The 22,973-nt window shown below is 60.9% G+C and overlaps 2 protein-coding genes across 15 annotated transcripts in view; both read left to right on the top strand.

The window, feature by feature from the left end:
* Positions 1-17,276, top strand: part of CBFA2T3 (CBFA2/RUNX1 partner transcriptional co-repressor 3) — a 31,706-nt gene extending 14,430 nt beyond the window's left edge. For 3 of the 11 annotated variants that reach the window (XM_085589962.1, XM_021526926.3, XM_077786394.2), the window contains exons 2-12: positions 5,202-5,335; positions 6,632-6,709; positions 8,194-8,435; positions 8,824-8,913; positions 10,287-10,468; positions 10,582-10,838; positions 11,015-11,100; positions 11,316-11,514; positions 11,635-11,703; positions 11,852-12,042; positions 13,317-17,276. In XM_085589962.1, coding sequence (XP_085446088.1) covers positions 5,221-5,335; positions 6,632-6,709; positions 8,194-8,435; positions 8,824-8,913; positions 10,287-10,468; positions 10,582-10,838; positions 11,015-11,100; positions 11,316-11,514; positions 11,635-11,703; positions 11,852-12,042; positions 13,317-13,592 — 1,785 coding nt within the window. In that variant the 5' untranslated portion in view covers positions 5,202-5,220 and the 3' untranslated portion in view covers positions 13,593-17,276. Of the gene's footprint in view, positions 1-4,750; positions 4,950-5,201; positions 5,336-6,631; positions 6,710-8,193; positions 8,436-8,823; positions 8,914-10,286; positions 10,469-10,581; positions 10,839-11,014; positions 11,101-11,315; positions 11,515-11,634; positions 11,704-11,851; positions 12,043-13,316 lie in introns of those variants that run through there. The other 8 variants (XM_021526928.3, XM_085589964.1, XM_085589965.1 and 5 more) reach the window with 7 other exon arrangements.
* A 408-nt stretch (positions 17,277-17,684) lies between these two features.
* PABPN1L (PABPN1 like, cytoplasmic) lies at positions 17,685-22,783 on the top strand. 4 transcript variants are annotated; one of them, XM_031505900.3, is made up of 8 exons: positions 17,685-17,823; positions 18,560-18,734; positions 18,857-18,965; positions 19,417-19,481; positions 20,262-20,368; positions 20,444-20,531; positions 20,636-20,778; positions 21,099-22,783. In XM_031505900.3, exons 1-8 carry the CDS (start codon positions 17,804-17,806, stop codon positions 21,136-21,138), a joined length of 747 nt encoding a protein of 248 aa, XP_031361760.2. In that variant the 5' UTR covers positions 17,685-17,803; the 3' UTR covers positions 21,139-22,783. The 4 variants fall into 4 exon arrangements, with proteins under 4 accessions (XP_031361760.2, XP_085446100.1, XP_085446099.1 ...); XM_085589974.1 differs by having other exon boundaries at positions 19,417-19,496; XM_085589973.1 differs by lacking the exons at positions 17,685-17,823; positions 18,857-18,965 and having other exon boundaries at positions 18,106-18,734; positions 19,417-19,498.
* Positions 22,784-22,973: the final 190 nt, after the last annotated feature.

Raw genomic sequence — 22,973 nt, 5'->3', positions numbered from 1 at the left:
TTACAGGCAGGGCTGAAATGCACAAAATGTTCGACTTGTAAAATATGTAGCGTGAGAAAATAGCCTTTTCTGCTCTCCTCCTCCTCCTCCTGCCGCCGCTCCCTGCCCCATCTGCTCGCTTGGAAAGCTTCCCGCAGCCGGGGGGGGCCGGCGGCGCCCGGGGTCCCTCGCCGGGGACGGCACCCACCCCGCGCAGCCGTGGGGGCACCCCTGGGTGCCAGGAGGGCTCCCGGGGGCAGCACGAGGATGCGCTGGGGCCGTGAGGACGCTGCCTCCTGGCTCCTCTCGCCATCCCAAAGTTTGGCTCTCGTTCGGAGGAGGAGCGCGGGGCTGGCACCGGGAGCGCCCGCGGGGCTGGCACCGGGAGCGCCCGCGGGGCTGGGGGATGTAAGCGGCCTTGGGGCATCCCGTGGGGCTTGAGGTGTCCAAAATCTCTCCAGAGGGTCCCGGGAAATCCCCGCGCGAGGCGGCCCGGCAGCCCCGGGGGGAGCCGCCACGCCGGAGCTGGCCACGAGCCACGGTTTTCACCTTAATCCATCATTATCCGGGCACGTTTCGGATCCTTGCCAAGAGCAAGGTGGGAAGGGGGGGTGTAAGCGTGCTTTCCCTATTCCCCTGCCATCCTTTTTGCTGCCTGTGTGTAATTAACAGAGTAATTAAAAACAGGATGAGTTAATTGGTATTCATTTATGTGGCAGATGTTTTTAATTGAGATACGAAACAATTTACCTGTTTACATAAACAATAGCAAATGAAGGCTTGTAAAACAGAGAGGGCACCTTTTTTTTTTTTTTTTTTTTTTGGCTTTTTTTGGTCGTTGTTTCGAGGAAAAATCCAACCCATCCCCATCCCCCACCCCCCGGCCACGCCAGCTCGGAGCTGCTGGCACTGCCTCGGTGGCACCGAGCCAGCTGCTGTGGCTCCCTGGGTGCACGGTTTTGGTTTGAAAACTGGGATTTTGGGGCTTTGGGGCGCGTGGAGAGCCTGGCTGCGGGCGCTGCTGTGCCGTGTGGAGCTGTGCTGTCCCTGCCACGCCGTGGGAGGGCACCGGGGCTCGGGACCTGCCCGTGGGGCATCTGCCAGCAGCGCTGGCACTGCAGGGTGTGGGTGCTCAGGAAGCAGAGCCAGCCGGGTGCACCTGAGCTGGGAAATCTGGGATTGTGCTGCTGGGAGGTGGGGATGACCTGCAGGGCCTCCCCAGGCCCGGAGCTGGCTGAATCTGGGCTTCTTTACAAATTGCGCAGAGAGTTTTGATTAATTGGATTTACTCATGAAGAGTTTAATTTCTGCTGATGAGTGCTGGGTGTGGATTGCTCCCTGCTGGGCTGGCTCCCCAAAATGAGCACCTGGGACACCGCAGTGATGGATGGGCAGCATCCCTCCAGCATCACCATGGAACTGTGGACTGGTTTGAATGGAGAGGGGCCTTAAAGCTCACCTCATTGCCCTGCCACGGCAGGGACACCTCCCACCGTGCCAGGCTGCTCCAAGCCCTGTCCAGCCTGGCCTTGGCACTGCCAGGGATGCAGGGGCAGCCACAGCTGCTCTGGGCACCTGTGCCAGGGCCTCACCTCCCTCCCAGGGAAGGATTCCTTCCCAAAATCCCACCTAAAGCCACCTTCTGTCAGCACCCCCAGCTGCACTCCTGCTTTCTCATGCTCCCAGCGCAGCTGGGGTGAACCTGTTGTCACCTTTGTCACCTTTGTCAGCAGGGAGGGGTCAGGATGGTGCAGGGGAGGAGGCAGCTGGTGGTGCCCTGATGTCCCAGCAGCTCAGCCGGGCTGGTGCACGAGGCTGGTGCTGCTGCCCGGCCCCGGGCCCCAGAGGTTCCCAAATCTGCTCGGGTTGGGGCAGCTCCAGCCCTGCCACCTTACCGGGAGCTGCTGATGGCCCTGCAGGATCCCAAATCTGCTCCAGGGGCAGCTCCAGCCCTGCCACCTTACCGGGAGCTGCTGCCAGACCTGCAGGATCCCAAATCTGCTCCAGGGGCAGCTCCAGCCCTGCCACCTTACCGGGAGCTGCTGCTGGCAGCCAGGAGCAGGAACGCTTCCCTGCCTTTGTTTCCGAGGCAGCCCGGCTTGGGGAGCTTGGGGAGACGTCGCCTCCAGCATCTGGATTTCATTTGTGGCCATTTGGAGAGCATGAAGGATGCTGGGCGCTGAATTCCCTTTAACCCCTTGTTCACCCGGGCAGCTTTGCCTGCAGGGAGCCGGGGCTCCCCAGTGCCGCAGCCCGGGCAGCTCCGTGCCTGCTTCCTCCGCATCCCTGCGGGAAGGAGAGCACAGCGGCGGCCCGGGCGCCCACCCGGGGCTGGCACAGCCCACTCGTGTCCCGGGGACACGCAGAGCCCCGGGCGGCGGCCGGATGGGCTCCTGGGGCTGCGGGAAGCAGCAAAGCCGGGCTGGGACGGTCGCATCCCTCCGGCACCGGGCACCGCTCCTGCCCCGGGCTCCAGCGGGATGCCCTGTGCCCGCTGGAATGGCTGGCATGTGACAGTGTCACCCTGCCCGGGGGTTAAACCCTGCCCTGTGACAAACGGGGGGCTCAGGGTGGCACAGGGCCATGCCCGGGGGTTAAACCCTGCCCTGTGACAAACAGGGATCTCAAGGTGGCACAAGGATCTGTCCTGGGGGTTAAACCCTGCCCTGTGACAAACGGGGGGCTCGGGGTGGCACAGGAACTGCCCTGGGGGTTAAACCCTGCCCTGTGACAAACGGGGGGCTCGGGGTGGCACAGGGACCTGCCCCAGGGTTAAACCCTGCCCTGTGACAAACGGGGGGCTCGGGGTGGCACAGGGCCATGCCCGGGGGTTAAACCCTGCCCTGTGACAAACGGGGGGCTCAGGGTGGCACAGGGACCTGCCCCAGGGTTAAACCCTGCCCTGTGACAAACGGGGGGCTCGGGGGTCCCACAGGGGTGTGGGGGGCTCTGGCATGCCCTGGCCCCGGGGGGCAGGGTGGGGAGCAGCCGCTCCCGCCAGCCCAGGAGAAAATACTAATCCTTTTATTTTTATATTATTACTTATTCATCTGGGCTGCACAGACCTAATGGAAACCAGATGGAGGAAAACAGACACGGCCCCGAGCGGCTGGGACAAATTACCCCAAAGAGAGGAAAAAATAGAGGGAAAAATAATTCCAGTGGAGTTGGAGTTGTGCTGGGGAATCGCTGTGTGAAGGTGCTGAGGGGAGGCTGCACTTTGCTCCCCAAAACCTCCTTTGCTCTGCTGGAGCTCGCCCCATCCTCCAAAGGACCTGGGTTGGTGGCACAGTCGTGGTTGGGTGCTCTGGGCATTCCAAGCTCTTTATCCCAACCCCGTGCCTGCCTGGCTGTGTTTGGGTTGCAAACACCTCGGGGAAAATGTAAAACTTACAGGCAAAAAAGAAAAGAGAAGAAAAACCAGCCCCAGGCCGCATTTCCCTGAGTGCTTGCTGAGCTTGATGGAAACTTTCCTGCTGATGGGAAGCTGTGGAAAAGCCATGTCAGTGCCAGGATGAATGTATCCGTGTTTTCTCTTGGTGTGGGAATGTGCACGGAGCCAGGGCAGCGAGGGGACCAGAGCTGGGATGGAGGTGCAGGCAGGGCAGGGAGCATTCAGGGGTGCAGGGACCATTCCAGGGGTGTGACAGTGATAGGGATAGTGCCAGGGGTGTGACAGGGACAAGGATGGTGCCAGGGCTGTGACAGGGGACAGGGATGGTGCCAGGGCTGTGACAGGGACAGGGATGGTGCCAGGCATGCTGGCAAGGATGGTGTGGGATCGGGTGCTGCAGCTGTGACCTCACAGGGTCACACCCTGTGCACACTCGGGGCTCGTCCTCCGCCCTCGGAGCTGGATCCTGCTCCTCAGAGTGACAGGGGAATCCCGGGAAGCTGGAGAAGTTTTGCCCAGAGATGGACATTTCCATGAAAAGGGAAATAAAAGTTTTCAAAACAGACCATTTCTTCTGGCAGGCCCTGTAAGGAAGCTGAGGTTTTGGGGTGAGGGAAGCTGCCTGGTCTTGGGGTGTCTCCTGTGGCTGGGGAGGGAGAAGGGAGCGAGGAGTGGGAACTGCAGCATTCCCATCCTGGTGTCTGCAGCATTCCAGTGTGCCGTGCACAGAGAGGGACACCCATGGTGCTGGAGCCTTCCAGAAGGATCCTGTAGGTGACCAGCTGAGATTTGGGCTCCTGCCACCATCTCCTGGCGCTCTGTGTGGCACCAGCTGTGGCACAACCCTGAGAGCATCTCCGTGGGGACCAGGCCCTGCTTTTACTCACCTCAATGTCACCCACAGCCACCCTGGGTTAAGGCTGAATATTGGATTGGTGATTATCAGCCAGGCCAGGTGGGAGCGTGCCAGGGCACAGGGGGGACCCCATGGCCGGGGGTGGCCCCGGTGGCCGATTCCATCTTTGGCCAGAGCCACAGGCAGCCCACGGGGTGACAGATGCCCACAGCTGCCAGCACGTGTGGCCACCGGGGCCCAGAGCCTGCCCCGGGCCGTGGCTGCAGGGGATGGTGCTGCAGGGGATGGTGCTGCAGGGGATGGCTCCCACCCAGGAATGCACTGCTGTGAGTTATTTGGGGCCGGGTGGTGCCCGCTGGGTGATGGTGGGGATGGCTGGAGCTCCAGATCCCTGGATTGCAGGGTCTGGGGGGCACAGTCCCTGGTGATGTGTGGGTCCTGCTATTGTCACCGCCACTAAACACCAAACACCGGCTGTAATGATGCCACAGTCTCTGCCAGGGGCTGTGCCAGCCCTGCGTGATGCTGCCAGGGGTGGTGAGGGGTCAGCAGGAATTCCCGGGCTGTGTCAGGAGGCTGCTGCGCTGTGACAGCAGCGATGATGTGACACAGGCTGGGGCAGGGCTGGCATGGCAGGGGCACAGCGGTGCCAACCACGCCGAGCTCCAAGAGGCCACCAACTTCCCGCTGCCACCCTTCATCATCATCCCCTTCCTCAAGGTGGGTCTCCAGCCCGGGCAGGGCGGGATTCGTGGCAGCATTTCCTCACAGGGCATTTGGGATGGCTCTGGGGCTGGCACTGCCACTGTCCCCACCTCTGCGCAGATGAACAGCAAGTCCATCACCCACCCCACAACCCTGGGCACTGCCACCTCAGTGCTACAGCGGCCCTGGCCATGGCTACGCCAGCCCAAGGTGCCCAGGTGCCCCCTGTTTGCCCCGCTCACCACGCCGTGCCCTCTCTCCCCACAGATAACGCGGAGCCGCTGCCATGCCCGACTCGCCGGCCGACGTGAAGACGCAGGCCCGCTCCTCGCCGCCCGCCATGCCGCCGCCCGCCGCCGCGCAGGGAGCCACGCGCCAGCCCTCCCTCACGCCTGGCACCGGTGAGTTCCGCGGGCACGGGCTGCCAGCCCGGCTCCACCCCGGCGTGCCACTGCCTGTCCCCAGGCTCTCCTGGCGTGCCGTGGTTCCTGCGGGCAGCGCCGTGGCACCGCCCGTGGCCAGCGGTGCCCCGTGAGGTCCCTGGGGACGGGGACATCCTGCTCGGTCCTGCTCTTCTGCCAGCTGGTCACCGAGTGCTGGCACGGGGCCGTGTGTGGTTGGAGGGTGGCGGGGGTTCGGGGGGTTCCTGTGGATCAGTGGGGACGCGTCTGCCGCTTGCACGTGGCACCCAAGGGTGGCAGGGCGGTGACATGGCAAAGCCACAGTGGATGGGACCTCCTTGCCCTGCCCAGGCCATGGCGTGGTGGCATCGGGGGGGCTCCAGGTGGGAGTTTCAGTCTCTGTGGTTGGACTGGGGACAGCCGCCCGACGTGGTGGTGGCACCAGAGGCACGAGGGCTTGTGGCACAGCCGCAGGGGTCTGGCACTGTGCTGGTGTCACTGTCCTGGCATGGGGATGGACAAGGGACATGAAATGCAGGATCCAGACAGGCAGGGGACAAGGCTGGCAACGGTGCCAATGGGCACTGCCAGCAGCTGCTCCAGCTCTGCTGAGACTTTTCCTGGGCACACGCCTGCGCAAGGGTTTTGCTCGTAGCTGTTTCTTGCTCAGAAAAACCCCAGTGGGGAAGAAAACAGCCCAAAACACCCCCCGAGATCCATCCCCTGACACCTGCAGCCCCCCAGCAGCGCTTCTGGACTCTGGAAATCAGCTCGTGCTGTGCTTGGAGGGGGTTTGGCTGTCAATCCCAGCCCTGTGGGGATGTGGCTGCCCAGGTGTGGCTGGGTCTGGGATGAAGGACCAGGGGTGCAAGCGGCCTCTGCAGCACAGAGAGGGGTTCAGGACACGGGGCTGGGGGTGCAGCCCCTCTGCCACGGCTCAGCACGAGCAGGATTCAGGGTGCAGGGCCAGGGGTGCAAGCGGCCTCTCCTTCCCAGCTCAGCATGGAGCAGGGTTTGAGACACAAGGCTGGGGCCATGGAGCAGCTTGGCGTGACCACAATGGCATTTCGGTTGTTTTTGGCTTTGAGGGACCTCATTTGGTCCCTAAACTGTCAGAGCTTTATCAGGCAGCCCACATCCATGCCCTGACCCCTCCCTGCGGCTGCAGCGGGACGCAGGGACCCTGGTTGATCTGGTGCCCATGGCACACGTGCCCGTGGTGAGGAGCATCCCGCGCCGGGCTGGAGAGCTGCCCCCTCTGCTCTCTCATCATAGCGTGTTTTATTTTGCTTGCAGATCGAGACGCTGGCCCTCCGACGTTTCTGCCTCGCGGCCGTTTTCATGGTTGCTTGAAATGGTCGATGGTCTGTCTTTGTAAGTAAAATGAAACGCCCGCTCTCATGAGAGACCCGAGCGCAGCCGCCGCCCCGGGGGCTCCCCGGTGCCAGCCCCTCGCCCTGCCCGGGTGACGGGGACGGAACCCGGCCCAGCCCGGCCCGGGGACACGTGTGTGTCCAGCTTCGGAGCGCACCAGTCGCGGAATGAAAGCACCCGTGGCCGCCGGGTTATTTTGGGCGCTGCCCGGCCGGGGAGCCAGCGGGACCCCCGAGCAGGCAGGGCTGGCAGGGCAGCATGGCACCCCCAGGTCAGCGCGAGCCCAGCGGGGACGGGACGGGCACGGGCGCGCCAGGGGCCGCGGGGCCACACACCGTGGGGACAGGGGTGACACATCTTGTCACCCGTGCTGGCTGGGACATGGGTGACACATCTTGTCACCTGTGCTGGCCGGGATGTGGGTGACACATCTTGTCACCCGTGCTGGCCGGGACATGGGTGACACATCTTGTCACCCATATGGGCCAGGACATGGGTGACACATCTTGTCACCTGTGCTGGCCGGAACGTGGGTGACACATCTTGTCACCCGTGCTGGCCGGGACATGGGTGACACATCTTGTCACCCATATGGGCCAGGACATGGGTGACACATCTTGTCACCTGTGCTGGCCAGGACATGGGTGATGCGTGTTGTCACCCTAGCCATTGGGACACGGGTGACACATAATGTCACCTGTGCCATCAGGACATGGGTGACGCATGTTGTCGCCTACACTACTGGGACATGGGTGATGGGGGTTGTCACCTGCTCCATCAGGACATGGGTGTCATGTGTTGTCACCTGCGCCATTGGGACATGGGTGACACATATTGTCACCTACATCACTGGGACATGGGTGATGTGTGTTGTCACCTGCGCCATTGGGACATGGGTGACACATATTGTCACCTACGCCACTGGGACATGGGTGATGCGTGTTGTCACCTGCGCCATTGGGACATGGGTGACGCATGTTGTCACTCACGCTGGCTGGGACATGGTGACACGTGTTGTCACCCGTGCTGGCCAGGGGAAGGCCCCTGTGGTGCTGGTGCAGGAGAGAGTGGTCTGCCACTCGGATGGTCGGCACCCCAAAATATCCCCGCGAGGTCTGCCGGCGTGCGGTGCTCAGGCAGCTCCTGTCCCTCCTGACCGGGCACTGGGGACAGGTGCCAGGCTGGGCTCCATGGGAAGTGGCTCCTGGGCTCTCTCTGGGAGTGCTGAGCAGCTCCCTGAGGGGCAGGATGGAGCCCCTTCCCTTGGCTGCTTTGGCTCTTGAGGAGCTGCTGAACTGGGGGATGCCCCGCAGCCCCCACAGCACTGGGACCAGTCCGGGATGCAGCCCCAGGGATTCACCAGCATCCCGGAGCATCCAGCAGGGTGCCAGCCTCACATTACTCAGCAGGACACTCTGGTCCTACCATCCCACGGTGCCAGGGCACAGCCACCCTCTCTGACGTCCCGTTCCCTGTCTCCCCAGTGATGAACGGGAGCAGCCACTCGCCAACCGCCATCAACGGGGCTCCGTCCACCCCCAACGGGTTCAGCAACGGGCCGGCCACCTCCTCCAGCGCCTCCCTGTCCACCCACCAGCTCCCTCCGGCCTGCGGTGCCCGCCAGCTCTCCAAGCTCAAGCGCTTCCTCACCACCCTGCAGCAGTTCGGGAACGACATCTCCCCCGAGATCGGGGAGCGGGTGCGCACCCTCGTCCTGGGGCTCGTGGTACGTCCGTGGGCTCAGCCACGGGGACCCCGCGGCCGAGCAGCCCGGGTTTTCCTCTGGGGATGGAGATGCTGCTGAGAGGGAAAGAGTGGCCTAGATTGATCTAAATCCTGGAGGAAAGGGGGGTTGTTTTCCCAGCGTCTCCTGGGATCCGCACAGCCAGCGCAGGGCTGGTCCTGGCTGCTGGCATGGCCAGGGAAACCTTGAGCGTGGTTGTCCCTCGAGTGTGGTTGTCCCTCGAGTGTGGTTGTCCCTTGAGTGTGGTTTTCCCTTGAGTGTGGTTTCCCTGCGAGCCTGGCAGAGCAGCAGGAATGGGGAAGGAACAGCCAAGCGTCCCCAGGGGCATGGGGGCTGTACCAGGGGTGCTGAGCCCAGGCTGTCCCCGCAGAACTCCACCCTCACCATCGAGGAGTTTCACGCCAAGCTCCAAGAAGCCACCAACTTCCCGCTGCGACCCTTCGTCATCCCCTTCCTCAAGGTGGGTCTCCGGCCCGGGCAGGGCGGGATTCATGGCAGCATTTCAGCACAGGGGATTTGGGGGGTTTGGGGATGGCTCTGGGGCTGGCAGCTGCCTGTGGCTCTGCCCGTTTTCCCCCACACGTGTGGAGTCACCCAGGCCCCCGGCTGGCTGCAATAAAGCGAGTGGTCGGCCCAGCTGGTTGCCATTTGCAATTCATTAAAAATTCCCCCGTTTTTTTTTTAAATTTGACTTTTAATTTCGCGCTGACTCTGCAGTGTCACCCCGCTCCAGAGGGATTTGCCCGGCGCTGGCACGCCTGGCAGCACCGGCACTGCCAGCAGATGTTTAAGCCCAGTGTCCCCTGTCCTTTGTTAGCAAAGGAATAATTAAAAAGTGCAAAAATAACCCCTTTTCCACCTCAGCATACCAGCCCCCCAGAGCACTCCGTGAGTGGAGGTCCATGCTCATCACAGGAATCTGCTGGGGTAGTTTGCTCCAGGCTGAGCTGGAGGGGGAGGGCAGAGCCCCCTCCCCTCCCCTCCCATCCAGCAGGGTTTTTGGGCTCCGTGGGAGCAGGGCAAGGTGAAGGGCCAGGCCCCGGCGGGCACTGGTGGCCCTGTGGCTCCAGGCAGGCTGGGATCCATCGCCGCTGTCCCGGTGCCAAGAGCGCAGCGGCCGCCCTGGCACCCCGCTCCCAGCTGTTCCCACCGCCCGGCCCAGATGTTTCTCATTATCCTAACTGCAACCAGCCGGGCTCGGCGTGCTTCCCAGACTGGGGACTTGCTGTTTTTGTGGGATTGCTCCCCCCCGGCCAGGGAAGGGAAGGGGAGGGAGGGTCTGGCCCTGCTCACCGCGACTGCAGCTCGGGCTCGGGCGCTAACGTGTCCCACAGATGGGATTTGGCTGCGGCTCAGCTGCCGGAGGCAAAATCCAGGGCTGGCAGCCAGAGCACCGGGCAAAAGGGGTTCTGCTGCTTCGTTCCTGCTGCTCCTGGGGCTGCAGCGCTGTGGGGGGACACGGTGGGTGGGAGGGGAGTTGATCCTTACAGCTGTGGGTGCCACAGGGGCTGGAGGTCCCACAGGTGAAGTCCCCAGGGAGCAGTTGTAGGGACAGAGTGGCTGAGGTGGCCCAGGGATGATGCTCTGCAGCCCAGGATGCAGGAGAGCTCTGTTGAAGCTGTGTCTGAGCCCTGTGGGGTGCCACACACGTCCCCCAAAATCCCACCTGGGCGCTCTACTGACATCCCAAGGCCGTCCCCTGGGGAAAAGGAGCAGGAGCCCAAAGGGAAGGCACCCCCGTGCACCCCCTGCCCGTGGTGAGCTGGGGGCACAGCCAGGCTGCTCGGGGGGGGCTGCGGGGCTGTGGACTGCACTGTCGCCTCCCCTGCACAGGCCAACCTGCCGCTGCTGCAGCGGGAGCTGCTGCACTGCGCCCGCATGGCCAAGCAGAGCCCGGCCCAGTACCTGGCGCAGCACGAGCAGCTGCTGCTGGACGCCAACGCCTCCTCTCCCATCGACTCCTCCGAGCTGCTCCTGGAGGTGGGCGAGAGCGGCAAGAGGAGGACGCCAGACAGGTGCCAGCCGGGATGGGCCGCGTGGGATTTTTCAGGGGGGCGCCCCTGAAAAGGGTGGGGGGGGGTTGTTCCAGGGGGTCCCAGCGGGGACCGACATCCTCTCCTCCGGCCAGGACCAAAGAGAACGGTTTGGACCGAGACCCCCTGCACCCCGAGCACCTCAGCAAGCGGCCGTGCACCATGAGCCCCGCGCAGCGCTACAGCCCCAGCAACGGGCTGAGCCACCCCCCGAACGGGCTGGGGCACCCCGCCGCCGGCCCCCCGCTACCCCAGCACTACCGCCTGGAGGACATGGCCATGGCACACCACTACCGGGACTCCTACCGGCACCCCGACCCCCGGGAGCTCCGCGAGCGCCCGCGGCCCGCCGGTGAGCCCCGCGCACGGGGGGAGCGGGGCTGAACGGGGCTGAACGGGGCTGAACGGGGCTGAACGAGGCTGAACGGGGCTGAACGGGGCTGAACGGGGCTGAACGGGGCTGGGACCCCCCTGAAGGGACGGGGGGTCCCGCAGGGGGGCTGACCCCGCTCCGCTCTTGCCTCGCAGCCGTGCACGGGACGCGGCAGGAGGAGGTGATCGACCACCGGCTCACGGACCGCGAGTGGGCGGAGGAGTGGAAGCACCTCAACAACGTACGTAGAGCCCCTGCCCCATCCGTGTGTGTGTGTCCTGCTCTGCCCGCAGCCCCTCCCGGGGCTTTCCTCCCGAGCATCCTCTGCTTCCACAGCCAGCTCAGCACCCCGGAGCTGGCCCAGCCTGGCACAGCCCGAATCCCAGCACCGGGCACCGCAGCCCCCCGGCTGCCTGCAGCACAGCCCCCTCCCCACGCCCGCTGTTGCCCCCGCAGCTGCTGAACTGCATCATGGACATGGTGGAGAAGACGCGGCGGTCGCTGACGGTGCTGCGGCGGTGCCAGGAGGCCGATCGCGAGGAGCTCAACCACTGGATCCGGCGCTACAGCGACGCCGAGGACATGAAGAAAGGCAGCCCCCCCTCCGCACGCCCCCACAACTCCTCCTCGGCCGCCACCGAGGCTCCCCAGTTAGGTACTGACCGCCGGGGCCGCGGGCTGCGGGCGGGGCCGTTCTCCCGGGGGTCCGGCGCCGCCGGCGGGGCCGGTCCAAGGGGACAGCATCTCCTCATCGCGTCCCCTCTGTCCTTGGCAGACGCTCACCGGGACTTCGCGCCGCGGCCGCTCTCCGGGTACATGCCCGAGGAGATCTGGAGGAAGGCTGGTGAGTGCGGGGTGGGCGCCAGCCCCCTCTGCCACAGCTCCCCTCCTTGGGGTGCCTGCGGCGCAAGAGGAATTCGGGCTGGTTCTGCGGGAAGGGGGGGACGCTGGGCAGCGGCACGCCGCGGCCACGCTCGGCTGCTGCCTTCCAGAAGAAGCCGTGAACGAGGTGAAGCGCCAGGCCATGTCCGAGCTGCAGAAGGCCGTGTCGGACGCCGAGCGGAAAGCCCACGAGCTGATCACCACGGAGCGCGCCAAGATGGAACGGGCCCTGGCCGAGGCCAAGCGCCAGGCGTCCGAGGATGCCCTCACCGTCATCAATCAGCAGGAGGACTCCAGCGAGGTGGGGACCCTGGGGACGGGCTGGTGGCGGTGCTGGTGTGTGGAACCTGCTGGTGATGCCATCGAGGGTGGGAATGGGAGCGTGCAGCAGCGCCGCGGGATGGGAGGGGACGGGAATTCCTGCACCGAGACGGGGATGCAGCGTGTGGGCGATGATGGGGTGCGTGGGCCTGGATGTGGATGCAGGCTAGGATGGTGTGCATGGTCTGGGATGTTGTGCGTGGTCCAGGGTAGGGTTGGATGGGCTGGGATTAGGGGGACCTGGTTCAGGATAAGGGAGCACGGTCCAGAATGGGTGTGCCTGTCTGATATGGAAATGGACAGTCTGGGATGGACGTGCATGGTGTGGGATGGATGTGCAGAGACTGGGATGGATGTGCAGAGACTGGGATGGATGTACACTCTCTGGGATGGATGTGCACACTTTGGGATGGATGTTCATGGTCTGGGATGGATGTTCATGGTCTGCATGGATGTACCTGGTCTAGGATGAATGTGCAGAGATTGGGATGGATGTGCACAGTCTGGCATGGATGCGCACACTCTGAGATGGCTGTGCACCCTCTGGGATGGATGTACACTCTCTGGGATGGATGTACATGGTTTGGGATGGATGTACCCGGACTGGGATGGATGTGCAGAGATTGGGATGGATGTACACCCTGTGGGATGGATGTACATGGTCTGGAATGAATGTACGTGGACTGGGATGGATGTGCACAGACTGGGATGGATGTACACCCTGTGGGATGGCTGTGCACACTCTGGGATGGATGTACACTCTCTGGGATGGCTGTGCACAGACTGGGATGGATGTGCACATTCTGGGATGGATGTACACCCTGTGGGATGGATGTACACCCTCTGGGATGGAGGTACACCCTCTGGGATGCATGTACACTCCCTGGAATGGATGTACACCCCCTGGGATGGATGTACACCCTCTGGGATGCATGTACACCCTCTGGGATGGATGTACACCCTCTGGGATGCATGTACACTCTCTGGGATGGATGTACACTCTCTGGGATGCATGTACACTCTCTGGGATGCATGTACACTCTCTGGGATGCATGTACACCCTCTGGGATGGATGTACACTCCCTGGGATGGATGTACACCCCCTGGGATGGATGTACACCCTCTGGGATGGATGTACACCCCCTGGGATGGAGGTACACCCTCTGGCATGATGGAGTGCCAGTCCCGGGTGAGGGCGCCCAGCCCAGCTGGGCCGCACGTTCCGGAGCTGAGGCCGTGTTCCCGTTCCCGCAGAGCTGCTGGAACTGCGGGCGCAAGGCGAGCGAGACGTGCAGCGGCTGCAACACCGCGCGCTACTGCGGCTCCTTCTGCCAGCACAAGGATTGGGAGAAGCACCACCACGTCTGCGGGCAGACCCTGCAGGGGCTGCCGGGCCCCGGCGCCCCCGGGCCGGGCCAGCCCGACGGGGTCCCCGCCGTGGCCGGCAGCCCCGGCGAGCCGGGCTCGGTGGCCGTGTCCCGCGCCGGCACCCCGGCCACGCCGGCGCCGCTGGACAGCGCGTCCCGCTGAGCGGCCTCGGCCTGCGCCGCGCGCCATTTCCTCAGCGACCTGACTCGAGTGACCTCCGAAACGACCTCTCTAGCTCTCACAAGTAACCCTCACGGATCCTCAAACTGGGCTTTAAGTGGAGTTAAGGCAAATACCGGGCTCTGTTCTTTCTTCGGTCTTTGTTTTGGCTTTTTTTCGGTTGGTTTTTCTATCGGCTGGGGGATTGTGGTTTGGGATTTTTTGGGGTTTTTTTGGCTGGTTTTTTTTTTTTTTTTTTTTTTTTTTGCTCTTTGGATGAGGGATTTGGCTCCAGCATCACCACGCAGTGCTGTGGGGAGAGACCAGCCCGATCCCATCCCATCAGTGCTGCCCAGGGGCTCACTTGGAGGAGGAAAGAAACCTTCTTTTCTTCATCTCTCTCTTCCTATTTTTTTTTTTAATTTTTACCTTTTTTTTTTTTGTAAAAAAATAAAGAAAATAAAAAAGAAAACGTCGGACTCTTTGGCTTTAAGTAAGAAATTGTAAAAAAGCAAAAAAAAAAGCAAAAAAAAAAAAAAGGAAAAATCCAAAAACCAGACGACGCGTGACGGACGCTCACCTGTAACTACCTTGCTAGCTAGCCAAGAACAGACCAGACTCACCTCTGCTCCAAAGGAAATCCAAAACCAAGGAAGATCCAAACGTCTCTCCACTGCCAAAGTTCGTTTCATTCTGTTGTCGCTTCCTTCCCCTCCCCACAAGGATGGATGGACATGCCCCTGGGGCTTTAAAGAATTTCTATTAAAATAAAGCAAAAAAAAAAAAAAAAAAAAAAAGAAAAAGTGTTTTTTTACTAAAACCCCAACCCCCAAGGTGTGGGAGGGGGAGATGGGGCTGAGAACCGCAGCTGGAGCCGGCACATCTCTACCTCTGCCCGCCACCGCCCTGGGAAAGGAGAACAGAAAGGAGATTTAAAAAAAAAAAAAAGAATAATTAAAAAAATAATTTAAAAAAAAGGAAACTAAAAGACGGATTTTGGGTTTCTCCCTCCCCGAAGCCGTCGGGGGACCCCCATCCCTTCACTGCCAGGCTGCTCCCACACCCCCGCGCTGGATTTGTTTCACAAGGATTTTTAAGAGGAAAAGGAAAGGAAAAGGAACGCTGCCGCCTTCCTGGCCAAGGACAATGTGGATTATTTGGGATTCTTGCCTCGCCGGAGCGGCACGGAGGACAGAAGTGCAATAGGGAAAGTCCGAGCTCCGAGCGGAGGCAGCAGTGCTGTGCGCTAATGTGAATGTAAATAGTGTCTGCAGAGGTCCAAAAATGAATAATAATAATAATAATAATAATGCTCGTGATAAGAAGAAGAGACGTTTGCCAAATAAAGGACGAGGAGGAAGCGTGGAGCCGTGGTGCTGCCCGGAGCGAGGCCTGGCATCGAGAGGAGCTGCAGTTTTCCCGCATTCGCAAATCCCATCCTGTGTGTTTTCCCGAGGGGAGGAAGAGGAGGGAAGGGCTCGGGGCCGGGCTGAGCCACAGCAGAGCTGGGGACACGCCAAGGGTGACATCCCCGGCCCCGTGCCACCGGCACCCGGCCCTGCTGGGGGTTCCGTGCACCCCAAAATCTTGGTGCATCCCCTGGGAGGATTCTGTGCACCCCAAAACTTTGGTGCATCCCCTGGGAGGATTCTGCACACCTCAAAATCTTGGTGCATCCCCTGGGATGATTCTGCACACCCAAAATCTTGGTGCATCCCCTGGGAGGATTCTGTGCACCCCAAAACTTTGGTGCATCCCCTGGGAGGGTTCTGCACACCTCAAAACCTTGGTGCATCCCCTGGAAGGATTCTGCGCACCCAAAATCTTGGTGCATCCCCTGGGAAGGTTCTGTGCACCCCAAGGTCTTGGTGCCTCCCCCCAGGGGTTTCCTGTGCACCCCAAGACCTTGGAGCATCCTCTTAGGAAGGTTCTGTGCACCCCAAGACCTTGGGGCATCCTCCTGGAAGGGTTCTGTGCACCCCAAGGTCTCGGTGCCTCCCCCCAGGGGTTTCCTGTGCACCCCAAGGTCTTGGCCCAACCCCGGGGACGTTTCTGTGCCCCCCAAGACCTCGGTGCACCCCTTGGGTGGTTTCTGTTCCCCCCTCCCCAACCCTGGGAGCTTCGCCCCTCCCGTGACCATTCACTTTATTTATGGTGTGACATATGTAATATTGTATATTTTTCTTACGTTTCCTGAGAAGAGGTAATATATAAGAGTATTGCAGATGCCCCTGCTCGCCCGGGTGTCCGGCCCGTCCCCGCGTGTCCCCGCCCGTCCCCGCGTGTCCCCGGCCCCGCTCCTGCCGGGGCTCTGCCTCTCTACCTCCACCTCGCCGGGAAACCGCGGGCGAGAGCGCTTCCACAGGGACTGCTCTCCTTTCCACTCCGCTCCCTGCTGGTTTGCTTTTTTTTTTTTTTTTTGGAATTATTATGATTTTTTTTAAATTTTAATTTTAATTAAGAATAAAACTACCCTACAGAACCTTGCATTGAAACCAAAAGCCGAGGGAGGGGAGGGAGGGGACGGCGGTGACGGGCGGCCAAACCAGAACGACAGCTTTAAATGTGAGATTTCCCAAAAAAAAAAATTAAAAAAAAAAATTAAAAAAAAAAAAAAAAACTTTGCTGCGGGGAGGACGGAGCGGCCGCGGGGCTGAAGTGATGCTGTGCTGGTGGTGCCCTGCGGGACAAACCTTGGGGGTTTGCTCCGAAACGGTGGCGCTGGGGGACAAGGGACGTGTGCCCCGTGCTGTGCCCCTTTGGTGGCACGGTGGGGATGGCAGCGGATGAGCAGCGCGGTGCTGGCACAGCCAGGGGACACGGGGTGCCACATCAGGTCCCCGAGGCTGCTCGCAGCTCCCGGGTTTCCTGCTCCCGTCACGGCCGGGGCCGGGGGACGGTGCTGGGGACACGGCGACAGCGTGTCCCAGGTCCCCAGGGCGCTGGCTGCTGGGGTGCCACCGAGCCGGGGAGGTGGCAGGAGGGACGTGGATCCCCGGTGCCCCTCTCCGGCCCCTTCCTCACGTTCCCATCCCAAAATCCCAGCTGAAACCAAAGTGCCACGTCCCGGCGAGGCTGGAGCGGGGGTCCCACGCCTGCCTGGCTTTTGCTCCATCACTGCCAGAGCCCCCCGAAGTCCCCCTGCAGCATCTCCTCCTCCTCCTCCTCCTCCTCCTCCTCCTCCTCCTCCTCCCCCGGGGGCTGCTGGGGTCCCAGTGGGTCTGAGGCTGGGGACAAATGCCACTGTGCGTCCCCAGGTCGCAGGCACTGTGATGGGGTGTCCCCCTGCGGTGGCAGCCCTGGGGGCTCCTCCGATGTCACGGAACGCCACGGCCCCGGGAGGGAGGTCGCGCCCGTGTCCCGCTCCCTCCCTCCCGGCGGCGGCGGCACCGCTTCCCCGGCCCCGCGCGGGGCTGAGCCCTGCCCGTGCCGCCCCGGGACGGGGACACCGAGCACGGGGGGCCCTGCGGGGCTGCGAACCGGAGCCCCCCGCCAGGGCCAGGCGTGGGGCGCAGCCCAGAGAGATAACGTGGTAGGACTTTCCTTCGGCATGCTGTCCCCCCCTTGCTGTTCCCCGCTTTCTCTGAGTGTACTGTATGTTTGACCTGTGAAAGATGTAAACTTTATGATTCAGGTTATGTCTGTTCTTAACTCTGTATCTGTGTAATAAAGACAATTTAATATCAACCAGAGGCTCCGGAGCCTGGGCTTGTGCTGGGCGCCCTCACCCCCCCACTCCTGGCAGTGCTTTGCACTCTGTGCCCCCAGTAATGAACCTCGGGGGCTTAATTACAGCCCTGGAGCCGCTCACTGCACAGGAGGGGCGCCCACCGCGGGGTAACTCAGCTGTGTCCTCGAGGCAATCAAGGGGATCTGCCCCCCCTGCAGCTGCAGCTCCACCCTCGGGGTGGCCCCTGCTGCCCCGACGCTGCCAGCCGGCCGCGGCCCCGGCCGCAGCAGCGGGGTCGTCGCGCTGGGAGGGCCGGAGGGACCCCCGCCCATCAGCCGCGGCCGAGCAGCGCCGCCGGGTCTCGAACCCGCGGCCCCGGTGTCCGCTCGGGGGCGGGGCCGCCCGCGGGCGGCGGGGGCGGGGCCGTGGCGCGCGCCCCGCCCCGATTGGCCGCTGATGTGTGAAAGCGGCGCGCGCGCGCGAGGCGCGCTCGTGGTGGCGGGAGAGCCGCACGTGGTCGCCGCTCGCGCGGGCCGCGCGCAGCATGTTCGGGGGCCGGGCCAGGTGCGTGCGGGGCGCGGGGCGGGGGCCACCGGCCGGACCGGCCGGCCAGTGCTCGGACACGGCCCGGACACGGCCCGGACACGGCCGGCCAGTGCTCGGACACCGCCCGGGCACGGCCCGGACACGGCCGGCCACTGCTCGGACACCGCCCGGGCACGGCCCAGACACGGCCGGCCATTGCTCGGACACGGCCCGGACACCGCCCGGGCACGGCCGGCCACCGCCCGTGCACCGGACGGACACGGTGCCGCTGCTCCGCGGGCTGCAGCCGTGCCGGCTCTCCACTCTGGGGTGGGAGTGCTCGCTTTCCCGGGTGGGAGGGCGTGCCCCTCCGTGAGCCCCCCGTGAGGGTGCGGCTCTTCCTTCCCGGCGGGACACAGAGCTCCCGGCTGCTCCCTCTGTGCGGCTCTGCTGCTGGCCGTGTCCTGCCTTCTCTCTCCGTTCCCTACCCGTTTCCTCTGTGCCCCTGGGGTTTTTTTCCACTTTAGGGCGGCTGCTTCCAGGTCCTCTCTGCAGCCCCCATGAGCTGGGAATCGACTCAGTGTGACCTGGAGACCTTTTGGCTGCACTTTGCGGTTCTGTGGCTTTGCTGCACAGAGAACCAGCTGCATTAATGTCGCCTCTTAATCCTCCTGCTGGAAACGCCCCGCAAGCCCTCGCCTGGCGGAGGCTGTGCTTTAGCCGATCCGTTAAATGGCTGTTGGTTCAATGCCCTTTTGCCCCTTGTCCCGCCCAGTCCTCTCTTCCTGGACACTTCGGAGATCTGGTGGCAGGACCCACCGTCCCTGCGAGCAGAGGCGGCGCCCTGGGATGTGACAGAGGTGGCAGCCGTGTGCAAGGTGACAGACGAGAGCTCGGATGCGAGCGTCCAGGATGTGAACAGCACAGAGGAGCAGGATGTTCAGGACCCGGTGAGTGCCTGCCTGCCTGGGGAACCGCTTTTCCCTGGTGCCCAAAGGAAGAGGGGAACTTTTTACTCCTGGGGTGTCCCTGCTCCGAGTGCTGCTCGTGCAATTCTTGGTTTGGGATTCAGGAGCTGGAGGCCATCAAAGCCAAACTGCGGGAAATAGAGAAGGAAGATGAGAGGTTGAAGGAGTTGCAGCTGGAAGCTGAGAACCACCTGTTCGTGAGCTCAGAAGCAGGTAGGAGTTGTCACAGGGTGCTGCTGTCCCTCCCCAAGGACACCTCTGGGGCACAGGGTGACAATCAGAGCCAGAGTATTTGGCTCTACCTCTCCGGGCACCTGGGACTGGACACATAAGGTGGGTGAAGGGGGTTCCAGGCCTGGTGTAGTGCTAATGCACGTTCTATCAGCTCTAACCTCCTACCTGTGTGGCCCCAGATGTAGTAAATTAATTTAATTGCACTTAGTTCAGTCAAGTAATTGAGTTTATTACCAACAGCTGCAGTAGAGGAGTCACTGTGAAAAGAAAAGGGCCAAGAGGGGTGGAGGAGGAGGCAGCAGTGCGAGGGTTTGGGTACACCTGGATGTGAGAGGCATCTGAGGAGCTTTGCAGTGTGTCAGCTCAGGGGTGGCTGTGCTGGGAGCAGACAGATGTCCCTCTGTCCATGACAATTCCCTCCTCTCCACAGCTCTCTTCCCGCTGACAACCAAGGAGAAGATGGAGGCTGACCAGCGTTCCATCTACGTGGGCAACGTAAGCGGGAGCTGGGTGTGTGTCCCAAATCCCTGGTGTAGATCTGTCCCCCACCAAAGCCTGGCTGTTCCCATCCCAAGTGTTTCTCCTGTGCCCAGCCTGGCAGTGTAGCTGGTTATCCACTATTTGCAGCTCATCTGTTGCAAGTGTCAGCTCCCCAAAAAGCCCCCTGGAAGCTGTGGGTTGTGTGGTGTTGCTTGTTCCTTCAAAACGAGGACAGGATTTGTGTTCCAGGTGGGAGACCTCAGCAGAGGCTGAGGTGTGGTGGGGTGTGAGTGGGGCCAGCTGGGCCCTTTGCCTCCCTGCTGGGGTGTGGATCTGCTGCTTTGAGAGGCTGGCCTGGAACAGGACTAAACAGAGCTAAATGAACAAAACAGGTATTTATTGCAAGGCCTTAAAAGGACAAAGGACACACCTCAGGCAGTAGAAGAGGCTACACCCAGGCTGAATCCAGGATGGATCCCAGTCACGAGTTTTTACACTTGTGTGAGTTTTGGTTCATCTCCATATTGGGTTCAATTGTCCAGTTACAGCTCCAGGTCATGAAGTCCCAACCCCCTGGCTTGCCCCTTCCCGTTGTTGTCGTTTGTGCCTTTTTGGTAAGGTTGTCCTCGATTCTCCAGCTGGGAAGGGATCGTTGTGTCCAACTACTCTGTGAGGAGAACCTACTAACACCTCATAGAAAGTTCCAGAGTTACACACCAGGCAGCAGAGAACCTGGAAAATAGAAAAGCTGAAACCCAGGGCATCAGATGGCACACCCATGAGTTGTCGTTGCAGGTGGATTACGGGGGCACAGCAGAGGAGCTGGAGTCTCACTTCAACAGCTGTGGGCAGATCAACCGTGTCACCATCCTCTGTGACAAGTTCTCGGGCCACCCCAAAGGGTCAGTGCTGCTTGCAGGGAGGGCTGGGGGCCTGCAGGGTGTCCCTGGGGCTCTGCTCACACCATTGCTCCACAGCTATGCCTACATCGAGTTCGAGGAGCAGAGCTCTGCCAAGGCTGCGGTGGAGCTGGACGAGAGCATCTTCAGGGGCCGTGTCATCAAGGTGAGAACTGGGGGTGCCCTGGGGGGCTGCTCCCCCCGTTCCCAGCCCTGGCTGCTTGGGGCTGGGCCAAATCCCAGCTCCAGCAGCCCCTCCCCACCCTGCAGGTGCTGCCCAAGAGGACCAACATGCCCGGCATCAGCAGCACCGACCGCGGGGGCTACCGGGGCTACTTCCATGCCCGGGGAGGGCTGGGCCGCTGGGGGGGCTACTACGGGCAGCACCTCAGGGTGCGAGGGAGGACCTACAGGTGAGTCTGGGCGTGGAGGGTCCTCAGGTGTGCAGCAGCATGGGGTCCCTGCTCCCCTGTCTCGGCTTTGCCCCTCCCACCCTGGGGATGGAGGAGGGCTCCGGCAGGAAGGAACAAGTGGAAATTTGGATTGTCACCCCGTCCCTGCAGGAATTGGGCGTTGCACTCCCAGCCTGAGCAGTTCCAGAGCTGTGCTTGGTTGTGGGGCTCCCCTGGCTTTGGGGGTGGCTGTGCAGGAGGGGGATCCCAGGCCTTGGGAGGGTGGTGGGAGCAGGGAGCACTGCCCCTGTGCTTCAGCAGGTTGGTTTTGTTCTGCCTAGGGGTCGGGCAAGGCTGCTGCCTTGGTATTTTCCATACTAGAAGAGGCTGGACTGCCTGGCGATGCCAATGGGACTGAAAGGAGGAGATGGGATTGGAGAGATTTAAAAATATGCCTACCCAAGCCAAAAAACAGATTAATTTTAAAAATGCCATCTGCCTGGCCGTGAGGATTACTGGTGAGCCCTGTGCTGGGCTGCAGGAGGGAAGATGGGATCTGCTCCATCCTGCCAGCATCCCAGGAGAGCTCATCCCACCTCAGCTCTGCCTGGGGGGTTGTGTTTGCATGGAGGACAGCTCATTCCAGAGAGCACTGTCCTGGGAAGGGAAGAGCTCTTCCAGACCATCAAGTCTCATCCCGTGGAAAATCCAGGCTGTCCTGGAGGGTTCCTGGCTGGCTGCATGCCCACCATGCCACTGCTTGGCCATGAACCTCCTCAGCTCTTCCTACAGCAGCTGGATCTTCTTTTCTTCTAAGAACTAAAGACTCTTTCCTTTCCCAAATCATTGGAGGGAAACTTTGGGTTGCAGGTCCAGATCTGATTGCTGGGAACCTTTTCCTTCATCGGCCCTATGGATGTGACCTTCCTCTTGGGAAGGCTGGTGTGGTTTGGGTCTGGCTTTTGGCGTGCTGCATTTGTACATCCAGGCCAGGAAAAAGCAATCTCTTGTTTCTCTGGGAGCCTCTCTGTCTCTGTGGTAGTTAAACAGGACCTGGGTGTCACAAAACCCTTCCTCTTTTTTAGTTTGGCTGTCGGCAAAGCCTCTTCCCTCCCTCCTGTTTTTACTCCAGTCTCCAGGGGTCAAAGGGTGCTGGCAGCTCCTTTTTCTTGCAGTAGCAGCATTACAAAATCACCTTCACTGGTGCAGATTTGGTCTGGTCTCCCTCTTCATTCCCATCACCATTCCTGCTCTGCTGGGAGCCCTGCTGGAGGCTCAGGAGCTGGGTGCCAGGGAAGAAGGTTCCTGGCTCTTCCCTTTCCTGCTGAATTTGTGTTTTTTAAAGGAAAAGCTTTGTGTTAGGAGAGGTGGGCTGGACCCCCCGGCAGACAGCATTCCTGGCAGAAGTTCTGCATGGAAATGGCTTTTATTATGTAATTCTCCCACTAATCTTTTCGGGATCCTTGGTTAGGATTCCTCTAACCCAGATGCAGCAGATGCAACTGACTCCTAAAGCAGCTTTTCACAGCTCAGGGGCATTGCCAGGCTAAAAATCCCACTGATTTTTTTTTCCTTTTAAGATCTCTAGATTTTTTTTTAAAAAGCTTGGGGCCTTAACTCTTCATGTTGTGTTGCTATTGTCCTCAGAGCTGCTGAGATTGACCTTGATTTGAGCTACCTTTAGGCTTAGACTATAAACCAGCTTTTTCTAGGGCTTCTGTTTGATAGAATTATAAATTTCTGAGGCTTATTTTTTAATAAAAAACTACTTTGGGGTGTTTGGACTCTGTTGTGGAAGAAGCAACACTGAGCTGCCATCTCTGTGAGTGAAAACAGCCAAATATTTTAGATGAAAATGTTTGTGGATAACAGTGCACAGCTGTGCCTTGTGGAGATGGTGGGAGAGGCTTGAACCTCCCAGGATATTCCAGGTGGTTGCTGATAAAATGAACTTGAGTTCTGTATGAGAAAGTATTTGTAATTGTTACTTATTTTTAAAATAAATGATCCTGCTGTGTGAACTTCATGTGCAGTTCTGGCTTTCTCCAGGCTCCTGGGATCCCCTGGGGCTGGGCAGATCTGTTATTTTTAGCTGGTTTCTGTGGTTTTTAACTGATGAGGTGCTTGCAGTAGAGGTGTTTGTGCCTACTCCTGCTTGCATCTCCTCTGCTGAAGCAGGAGTGATGGAGCTGGGATGTTTTTCCAGTGCAATTTGT

The sequence above is a fragment of the Lonchura striata genome, chromosome 11 (assembly GCF_050655825.1).
Source record: "Lonchura striata isolate lonStrDom1 chromosome 11, ASM5065582v1, whole genome shotgun sequence".
In the NCBI taxonomy this organism is placed as follows: domain Eukaryota; kingdom Metazoa; phylum Chordata; class Aves; order Passeriformes; family Estrildidae; genus Lonchura; species Lonchura striata.
This window is presented reverse-complemented; position numbering and strand designations above follow the sequence as displayed.